Raw genomic sequence first — 10,831 nt, forward strand, 5'->3', positions numbered from 1 at the left:
GAATGCTCTCCTATTCTTCCACCCTTTGGCTTCTAGGTTTACTTTAGCTATGAAGCAGAAAGAAATGCACAGAGCCAGTTCTGTATGTTGACCACCAGCCTTCCTGACTTCCAAAAAGCTGTTTCACTGGTTCTTTCTCCAGGACAGCTGTATCATGCAACAAGCAGCACAGTCCTCTCCTGAAACCCAGGACAAATGTAATTCCAACAAAACACTCTTTCACAAAATTAAAATCCTCAACTGGGTTTTCTGGACTTGCATTTCTGGGACTACTGACTGCTCTAAGAATGGCAAATAGACAAAACACTGATGGGAAAATTCAGTGTTTCTCTAAACCCTCAGACAGTAAAAATTTGCTTTCTTGTAGTTGGATTGTGGAGGGTTTTTATTGGTCTGCCTTTGGGAACACAATATATATATATACATATAAACCCTTTTTAGTTCACAACCTGCAGCACACTCACCCCTCCAGCTTTCACTTGCTGCTCCAACTCTCGACACCAGGTTTGGTACTGCAGTACCTGAACAGATACAGAGAATGAAGATGAGAGAAGCAGCTTGTTATAGACTCCGCTCACCCCACATTAACTTTTCTCTGACTCTCTCCAGCACAGTGATTCTGATACGATCCACAAGAAGTCACTGCAATATAGGGAAGCTTCACTTTAATATGACAGAGATTGGGGCGGAGTTTCTTTGAGGCGTAGCACTGTCTGCTCACCTGAGAGAGCGGCAGCAAGCAGAACGATGGGACAGCTGCGGGCAGCTCTACCTGCCCTACGTCCCCGCATACCCCGGGGTACATTTGGCTATTCAAGGGGGTCCTTGAAGCGATCGAAATGAGTTTTCGAACTTGCTCTGCAAGGCAACCGGCCCGACTCCCGCCCGGGACAAGCCCTGCTAACGGGGCCGAACAGCAGCGATGCTGCAGGCACCGAGATCGGGAGGGGCTCGGCAGCGAGACCACGGCGGGACGGGCGCTGCCGGGGCCTCCCGCCCCGAGCTCCGAGCTCGGCGCCGCCCGCCCGGGGAGGCCCCGCGGGCTCCCGCCGAGTCCCCGCGGGCAGCGCGGGCGGCCCTGCACCCCCTCCCCGTCGCCGGGCACCGCCCGCTGCTCACCTCGTCCTGCAGCTGCCGCACCAGCCCCGCCTGGCGCCGCTGCGACTCCTCCGCGCTCCGCAGCCGCCGACGCAGCGAGCCGGGCTGACGTCCCCGTGGCCCGCTCTGCCCGCCATGGCCGGCCCTGCCCAGCCCGGAGCCCGGCCCTGCCCAGCCCGGAGCCCTGCCTCCGGCCAGCCCGCCCCGAGGGTCCCGCCCCGCCGGCCGCGGGGGGAGCGGCTCCCCGGGCCCGGCCGGAGGCAGCGCAGGCTCCGTGAGGGGCGGTGCGGCCTGCTCGTGGCGGGACCAGCTCCGGTCGCTGTCGGCGCTTCCGCTGCGCTGCGCCGCGCCTGCAGGGAATGTAATCAGAAAATACAGTGATAGTGAACCCTTCGCGTTTCATCGGGAATTGTTCTGAGAGTTAGTTAACTCCATTGCTAAAAATATGTTTCATTTCGTATTTGGCTGCTGAACAACGCTGGCTTGTTTTCAGTCCCTGCTTTTTGCCGTGAAGTGAATGCTTCATCGCTGACACTCTGGTTTTTTGGTGTTTTTTTGTTCGGTTGTTTTTTTTTTTTTTTTTTGAAGAGGTGGAATAAATGGATTGGCACCAAAATTCTCTTTGGTTAGCGAAGTAATTTGGGATCTCAGAATCTCTCTCTCAGATCTTGAATCATTTAAACATGTTTCTGTTGCAAAGATGAACAATATCAAAGGCAACTCGGCTAATTAACATTGTATACCAAATGGAGGGACTCTGTTAGTGAATAGGCTCGAAGAAGCTTGAAACAAACCCTGAATTTCTCTAACTGGTAACAGGCAGAGGTACCAAAAATTAGGAAAAAAAAAATCCACTTAGTTCAGAGCTGGGGAAATTAGGTACATCTATGGAATCAAGAAACAAAAATAACACTCCCACTCAGGATATTCCATGCTTCTATGATTCTGTACTTTGTAGTTCACTACTGCACGCAGATGTAGCCAAGTCTATTCATAACCAATGACACAATTATTTCTCTGGACTTCCAACTTTTTTATTTAACACCATAACATTGTTTTAAATTATGCCACCTTCACATGGAAGTGGATACATCATTACATTTGTTTTGCTCTGGCCCAAGACAAGCAAGTTTTAATTATAACATGTGTAGGTTTTGTGTAATTCTTTGCTTCTGAAAAGCACAGGGCTGTTAAGTTCCTTCCTTAATTATAACTTCACACTCTGATATGGTGCAGAGGTCTAAATCCTCACAGAAACAGAATGATAATTAGTTTCAGTAAGCAAAACAATGTGACAGCAAATGGTTTAATATATGAAGTTAACTCAATCTTGTAAATACTTTCTGGAAATTGGTCCACCTGGGAAAAGACAATGAATTTCCTGATAGATCACTCTAAAGACTTCCACGTGCAGCTTCAACTGCAAGTTAGCAGCAGAGAGCAAATTCTAATTCTTGGCATCACATATACAGTGGAGCAGCTCATCCTCAGGGAATGGCAGTGTTTCAACTCTATGAAATCTTCCTCTGGCTCCCCAGAGTGATCCCTTCCTCTAGGCCATGCTGGACATCCAGAAGGGCTGAGATTGTCTGAGACGGCATCACAGCTCATGTAGGCATAATGTCAGGATCTGGAGATCAGGAGGAAAGGCACTTCCAGGGAGCAGGGACACAGGGCTCCCTTTTCAAATGCCTACCCACACCATGTGAGGGAGGAGCTGCTGTCACAGAACAGGCTCAGAAGGACAGGTGGGCTGCATGAACCCACCCGGCCACTCGAGGGAGCACAGAAATGTGGCTGGTGCTGAGCAGTGAGAGGCTTGGAGCACCACTTCCACTGTGCCCTGTATCCAGAGCCTCACCAGCAGGAGGGTTTGTAGCTACATATTGAACATATCAGTGGAGCTTGGGTTTAGCCAGCTGGAGTGACTTCACGTTGCTGTAGGGGTCATAGGAAACTCCCCAGTCTGTGGGTCTTGTTCAGCGTCAGCATTCTACTCTGGGGTCTGTGGGGCTCAGTGCACTCCAGGCATCTGTGCTCCTGTGGTTCCAAGCACTGGGATGGCATTTGCTTCAAGGGAGCCTCTTTTAAAAAAAGAGAGATTAGTTTGCACACATTGTTTTGCTTGCTTTTCCTTTTTCTTTCTGCCTAGCTCTCTCCAGCCCACTAAGATTTTTTAATCTCAAACATGTAAATATTCTTTGAACATATCAATGATCATGCTTTAATTTGATTTATTAAGACAAGGCCCAAGTAATTACACTATCCAGCCTCCTGCTCTTTCACATCCCATCTCTTCAGTAATTTGTAAATCTGTTTGCAAATCTCAGTCAAGTTTGATAGAGCAAACAACCTTTTAAAGATATTAAATTATTGCAAGCATTGTAAAAATTGGAAACTGGATAGATTAAAAGTGGAAATTCATCATTTAGCTACTTTTGTGGCTTACTGGCAAGCTGATCAATACTCCCATGGTGCAGAACCAGACACAGCATACCAGCCAGCAGAAAGGTGAGCAGTACGGGAAGGATAAAGGGATGGCATGGCTGGGAGGGCCATGGGAGGGTGTGGAGTGACTGCCGGGGAATGGTTTCACCAGAGATAACTCCCAGGAGAAGCTGCTTTATTTTGTGAGGAAATATCAAAAGCACAACTGACATCAGAGGAAGGGCCATTAGATCAAAATCAGGAGGATCATTATTTGAATCCTTCAGTTCCTCCATCAAAACAAGTGAAGCATTCAGAGCTCCTCATCTCATGCACGTTGTTATTTATGAAAGCAGTTCACTGCTTCTGCTACTGGTCAGGGTGGGTGGGGAATGCTACAGCACACACAGAACAAGCTAAAAGGCGGTGTGCCTTTTTCCTTTCATCTTAACTCAGAAAGAAAAGCAATTGCAGGAGAAGGACTGGGTTAAGCATCAGTGCAAGATGAGAGATGGGTCCCAGTAATCCCTGCTGAGTCCAGCCCAGTGCCTCCTTTCCCGAAGACTCATTTAGAACAACAGTTCGTTTTTTGCAGGTTATCAAAGACACACTCGGCTGAAAGCTGCAGGACAGTGAGGAGCGCTGGTTTTGACCTGCAGCCTTCTTGGGGCCCCGGGGTCAGCAGCTCTTGGACATTTTGCATCTAAAATTAAAACAAAGGCTGGTGTTCAGCACTCTCGGGAGGAAAGATGGGGTTCGGTCTGTCTCCAGCTCCCGAGTAGCTCTGGAGAGGAAGGAGGAGGAGGAGGAGGAGGAGGAGGATGGCTGCCTGCAGGGTGCACTGCTGCCCCGCTGCACCGCGCCCGCCCCGCGGGGCATCCCCTCCGGCAGGAGCTGCTTCTCTAGCTAGGCTGACACGGGTTTTTTTAAGCACAGCAATAAATAAGCCAAAACACACTGACTGCGGGCACGGCCTGTTGAGCTTGTGTAAAATTAAATGTTACCCTCGTTAAGCGCCTGCGTTACAGCACAGCCCTTCAGTCACAGGGGGACGGAGTGAAGCCACTATCAGAAGTTCTCTGGAAAAAGAGCTACATGAGTTATTTCTAAATTAGTTTATGTATGTGTCCAGTGGACTGTGTGACAGCTCTCAGTTGTTGATCTTGCAGTTTGTCCTGTCTAAACGTGCAGTTCATCGAGGGCTGAGGCAGAGGTCATGCTGCCACTTGAAAAGGCATCCTCTGGAGTTTTGAGCCTGTGGAGCTGTTTCACATGAGGCAGAGTATGACTCATGCTAATGAAAAGGGTAAAGAAGATTTTTTTTAAGAAATATATCGCAGTTAAATTAGTTTAGACAGCATGACATCAGAGAGTAATTAAATAGGTTTGTTGGAATTCCGTTTCCAATTCCAGAGTTCAGGTTTGTAAAAGATTTCTGAGCACCTGCAGGCCTCTGTGTGTGAAATATTTTCACTGGAAAGGATTCAAAACTCAAAACTTTAAAAAAACCTTTTAACACAGAGGCAGCATTACGCCATTCTTCCTTCTTGGAAAAAAAAAAAACCCTTGGATTTAAACAAGACTCCTTCAAGTTTTCAGTCAGTTTTACAGAAGAAAACGAGGTGGTAAACTTTCTCTTTTCAAGAACAAGTTCTTTATAGCTGCTGACTGAAGTCAGGGGAGATCATATCTGAGTACATGAGCATTTCCACTATGGGACTGGATACAAGTATTGAACAACGATATTTGAAATGTTTTAATCTCAAACAAAAACCATTTTTGCTAACTTTGGTTTTGAATTTCTTTCATGTTTTCTTCTGCCAAACTGGAGGAACCTTTTCTGAGTTTTTCTTTAGTGGCATTCAGAGGAAGACCAGAGGATGAAAATCCTGCATTTTCTCACTTTACTGCTTTGGCATTTGACTTGGCTGTCTCTGGATCTAGTTCCTGGAGCGCTGAGTAATTCTGAAGCAGGCCAGGGTAATCCAGGATCTAAACTAGGTTTTTTGAAAGCAGAAGGAAAGGAGAGGAATCCCTCCGCACGGGCAGGTACACTGAGGACTGCAAGCCATGGATACAGTGCTGGGACCTCAAAGGCCAGGACTGAAAGCAGTGCTGTTCAGGCTGGAGCTCTGCTGGCCAAGAATGATGGCTCAAAGAAGGTTCCCTCAAGAACAGCAGCCACGGAGGGCAAGGTAGGACATCTCCCCAGCAGACCTTCTGGAGTAAGGACAGTGACTCCAAAGGTTCAAAATCTTAGCAGCAAGGTGGCTTTGAAAAAAACTGGCACAAGCAGTACTGACAGTGATTCTTTCAAAACCAAAAAGACTAAAGAGCCTGTAACCCAGAGGGAAGCTAAGGAAACTTTCCGACATCCCCCGATAACGCCACATGAATACATGCTCTCTTTGTACAGGACTCTCTCAGATGCAGAAAGAAAGGGTGTTAATGGAAGTGTAAAACTGGAGGCTGGACTTGCCAATACAATAACCAGCTTTATAGACAAAGGACAAGGTAAGAAAGGAGCTTGTGTGTGAGTGAGTGTGGACAGAGAGAGATGTCTGAGTGTGCTTATAAATGCAGAGAGTATTGGAAAATAATCATGCTTTGGTAAAGTCAAATAGCTCTTTTTAATGTAAATGAAATCACACAACTTTGCTGCAGATTTTGTCCTCCTGCCTTATCTTGGAAAACTCATTTACAGGCAGAACTAGATGGTTGTGTGGCAGCCAAAGAAAACATTTAAGAAGTATTTTAGATGCATATTGTTGAAAATCAATCAGTCTTTGCATGCTTAGGTGTTTAAAAACCTTTCTCATTTTTGTCTTATTTTCTTTCTAGCTAGCTGGAAACTAGCTCATTGAAACAGCTAATGTTAGATTGTAGTGTGCCTAAAAACATATAATATGCTAAGAACAGAGCTATTCTGTGAAAAACACCCAGTCTGGTTTGTTCAAGGTAGAATTATGAGGAACTACACTGCAGACCCGGGGGTCATTATCCTGTAGGGGGGGGTGTATCTGTACTACCTTAAAAGTTTCAGGCAGCACCAAGGAGCCCACAGCTCAGCACAGGCTACCAAGGGTAATAACATCCAGAACTCCAGAACCTGCAGCTCAACATTCCTGTTCCAAACACTTCTGGAAATTTGGGCTAGTGTCTGCTTTGACAGGAGAAATAACCAGCCTCCCAATGAATGATGTTCACCTCACCACCCTGCTTTGGGAGCCCCACCTTGCTTCTAGTGACATTTGTAAGAGTTTTGTCACGTTCTCAAGGAAGCAACACAGCTTCCTTGAGAAGGAAGTGAAGGAATCGTGATGAAAGACTCACCAGGACTGGATTTGTTTGCCATCTCTTCATTAATAGCTTGGCTGCTGGGAAGGGAGGATGCACTGCTCACAAATGCTGCCTTCAGGTTCCCAGCTTGCCACTGGAAGGCTCTGTTAATGTCACCTCACTGGAATGAATTTGGCTCAGCCATATTCTTCACTGCCTGAAGCAAGCAAATGTAAAGTCAGGATAAAGAGAGGAATTATTTTCTGCCCAGTTTGAAAAATTGTGAATTATGTGGGGTTTAGTTAATTAGGCAATTATCCTTAGGTCTGGCAGTTCCTGGGGATGCTGGTTTTAAAGGACTAGTTTACTATTGCATCATCTAAGGGTAAATTTGCTCATGTTTGGAGCCAGCATGAGGCCTGGCCGCTACTGAAGCTCTCTTTCAGTAATTTTAAGTAGGATATAAGTGGTAAATAGGTCCTGTGAATGCTCAGCCCTGAAAAAGTATTATTTTTCAACTGGCTAATCACAACTTTGAAGGTAGAAAATGCCCACTGGTGAAAGAAAGGAGATTTCTACAAGGCAGACTCAGAAACTCATTTCTCTGGTGAGTCCCTGAGTTCTTCTGAGTCCTTGCATGGGGCTGATCCCTTAGACAAAAATTGCTCTTTCTCTTCAGTGGGCTAACTTTGAGGCTTATAAGCAAATTTGAGGAAAACCATTAAGAACTGAATAAGTGATATTGCTCTGTGCTTGATATACATTTAAAAATCTGTGTGCTTTTTTTAGATGATCGAGCACCAACTGTAAGAAAACAAAAATATATTTTTGACATCAGTGCATTAGAAAAAGATGGTTTGCTGGGAGCAGAGCTTCGAATATTGAGAAAAAAACCTTCTGATGCATGGAAGTCTCATTCTTCTGGAAAAACTTCCCAAGTAAAATTATTTAGTTGCTCTACAAACAGACAAGCCTCAACACTCTTGGACTCTCGGACTGTCAGCATCACCGATACACCCAAGTGGGAAGTGTTTGACATCTGGAAACTTTTCAGAAACTTTAAAAACTTGGTTAACTTGTGTTTTGAACTGGAAACTTTTGACAGGGGGAGAGCTGTTGATCTCAGGAGTGTGGGATTTAATAGAACAGGAAGACAGGTCAATGAAAAAGCTTTGTTCTTGGTGTTTGGGAGGACAAAAAAAAGAGACTTATTCTTCAATGAAATCAAAGCTAGATCCGGCCAAGATGACAAAACTGTTTACGAGTACTTATTCAACCAGAGGCGGAAGAGAAGAGCTCCTCTGGCAACACGGCAAGGGAAGAGGCCCACCAAGAATCTGAAGGCGAGGTGTAGCAGAAAAGCTCTCCACGTGAATTTTAAGGATATGGGCTGGGATGACTGGATAATAGCCCCTCTGGAGTATGAGGCATATCACTGCGAAGGGCTCTGTGAATTCCCCCTCCGGTCCCACCTGGAGCCCACCAACCACGCCGTTATCCAGACTTTAATGAACTCCATGGACCCTGAGTCCACGCCCCCAACTTGCTGTGTCCCAACCCGGCTGAGTCCCATCAGCATCCTTTTCATTGACTCTGCAAACAACGTGGTCTACAAGCAGTACGAGGACATGGTGGTGGAGTCCTGTGGCTGTAGGTAGCAGAACAGTTGCTCACGTGAATATGTTAGCAAAGGTAATTTGACACATTGGACATGACTTCTCCTCAAACAAGCTTAACTAGATTTCTTACCCCTCGGGTAAGTATGTTTACAAGGATGTAGCAATAAATCCAGTGTTTCTGTGTCTCTCCATGGACATATTTCAGTAGCATTTGGATGCTGTCACACAGCTGGATTTAAGGCCTTGTGCCGCTGGCAACACAGGACTGACTCTAAGTGAAGTCCATGACAGAGAAGATGACATCTGTACACCTTGAGATCTCCTGCTTTTAACCTTGAGACAGTGAAAAGAGATGATATCAGTGAGCTGTGGATATGACCTGTTTGTTCCTTGAACAATGTTCTTGAGAATTAATTTCTGTCTGATTCCCATGTGCTTTGTCCATTCATAAATGTGAGAAAAGAGTCCCAATGTTGAGAAGAGTTGTGTTCTGGTGTGCCCCCATCTTGGTGTAAATAATTGCACTCTAATATGATTTCCTTCTGATTAGCTCTTGAAACTATGCATATATAAAAAGGGGTCATTAAATATAATATGTTGGTTTAGTTTTAAGTTTTACATAAAGATAGGTGATGCAGGAGGTATTTACTTCCATGTATGTTTTCCTCCAAGCTACACATCTTTCTTAAGTATCCACCTTTCCATTATTATGTAGCAAAATATATTATTCTGTATAAGGTCCAAGTTGTTCTCAAGTGCTCATAGTTAAAGTGTTCAATTATGGCATAAGATGTAATAAATTATTGACACAGTGCTGCATTGTGCCTAGCTGTCCAACTCTGCATAATTATAACACAATTAAGAAATTGTTTTATGGTTTTGTACAATAAATACAAGTAAAAGGGACTTTTCCATGCAGGAAAGGACTTTTGAATACCGGGGGTATGTAAAACATGTCTGTGTATTTTGCTGCCACAGAGAGAAACTGTGCAAACACTGAAAGAAAGATCTGAAAGGAAGGCTGGTTTGATTTGATGGAGAATGACACTATGACTTGATGTGTTTGGGGCAAAAATTAGTTATGCAGGTGGTTGCAAAAGAGCTTTGGTATCCATTTATTCCAGCCTCCAAGGGCTGTGTGCTTGTATATCCCTTTTATCTATTACAGACATGGATTATAAATGGGATTGCCCCTGTATGTTTCCACCCACAAAACTAGGTACCAAATGTTCAACTACAGATGGGTCAGAAAGGACCTATGAACCAACAGAAACTACTGAAGGAGTTTATCAATGGTACAAAATATAAATGCTAAGGTTTGATATTAGACTATTGAGTCATAATATTTCCTGGCTCTGCACAGCATCACTGGTGTGGTAGAGGCAGGGAGCTGAGTACAGTCCCCAAGGCCCTGCTCAGTACCCCAGTCTGGACATGCTCAAGCTCACACCAGCAGCAAACCATCATAAATTCCTGATCAATGGCCATAAACAACAACATAAAGCTCTGCCCTTCCTCCTGCATTCTCTGGGCAGCTCAGCCTTTAACCAGCTTAATGTACCTGGATAAGCAGCCTTGCTGCCAGACACCTTGCTCAGGGGACCTGCCCTGAGCCCTCATCTGCAGCTCAGGGATGCAGAACAGCCCTGCAGGGAGATTTGGTCTGTGGGATTTGCTCAGTGCCATCATTCCTGCCTGCAGAGACTGACACTGCCTGGTTTTCCTGCCTGCAGGGACTGCCCACCTGCTGCAAACCTGGGGACCAGAAAGCTGCCCCTGCCCAGATGGTGAATGCCCAGCATGCAGGGCAGCAGGCACATGGAATGAGGAGCACTTGAAGCTCCTTTGTACCAAGCGTGTGAGAAATTTGGGTGTTTTAGGGGTCTTTTTGGTGGGTCAGGGCTGCCTGCAGGGATTCCCTACCTCCCTTCCGGACTCTCAGTGTCCCTTCCCAGGTCCTGCTCTTCCTCATCATCATGGAGCCTTAGGCCAGGCACTGCAGTTACTGGCCCCAGCACTACCTGCCTTTCACCAGCCAGTCTTTCAAAACTACAAGTCTAAGCTTTACTAAAACCTTATTTAAACACTGCTGATTTTTACTGTTGCTACAGTAGGAGGGAAAACATTCCCCTGCCAAGTCCAAAGCCAGGAGGGCAGCTCAGGCTTTTTTTCCCCCTGATCTGCAGTTCTTTTCCTGCTCCTGGCTGTTCCCAGGTGTGTTTGCAGCTTCCTCTAGCACTGGCTCCAGCTATCTCCTGGAGAGGTTTGCTAGATGACCATGACAAAGGGTTGTCTCCTTTCTTCCTTAGCCAAGTGCTGCTCCCACTCTCTGGGAATGCTGTTTGCACATTCCCAAGGAAATCTCTGCTCTGACATGAGCTGTCCCATACCGGTTACTAACCACACAG

General features: G+C 45.9%; 2 protein-coding genes across 2 annotated transcripts in view; one reads left to right on the forward strand and one right to left on the reverse strand.

The window, feature by feature from the left end:
* LOC103823680 (centrosome-associated protein CEP250) overlaps nt 1–1,235 on the reverse strand; it is a 28,614-nt gene extending 27,379 nt beyond the window's left edge. The window contains 3 exon segments of the mRNA XM_050982074.1: nt 465–521; nt 1,120–1,205; nt 1,208–1,235. Coding sequence (XP_050838031.1) covers nt 465–521; nt 1,120–1,205; nt 1,208–1,235 — 171 coding nt within the window.
* Nucleotides 1,236–5,405: 4,170 nt separating this feature from the next.
* GDF5 (growth differentiation factor 5) lies at nt 5,406–8,462 on the forward strand. Its single transcript, XM_009098765.4, has 2 exons — nt 5,406–6,039; nt 7,594–8,462. Exons 1-2 carry the CDS (start codon nt 5,406–5,408, stop codon nt 8,460–8,462), a joined length of 1,503 nt encoding a protein of 500 aa, XP_009097013.1.
* Nucleotides 8,463–10,831: the final 2,369 nt, after the last annotated feature.

This window comes from Serinus canaria, chromosome 20 (assembly GCF_022539315.1).
Source record: "Serinus canaria isolate serCan28SL12 chromosome 20, serCan2020, whole genome shotgun sequence".
Taxonomy (NCBI): domain Eukaryota; kingdom Metazoa; phylum Chordata; class Aves; order Passeriformes; family Fringillidae; genus Serinus; species Serinus canaria.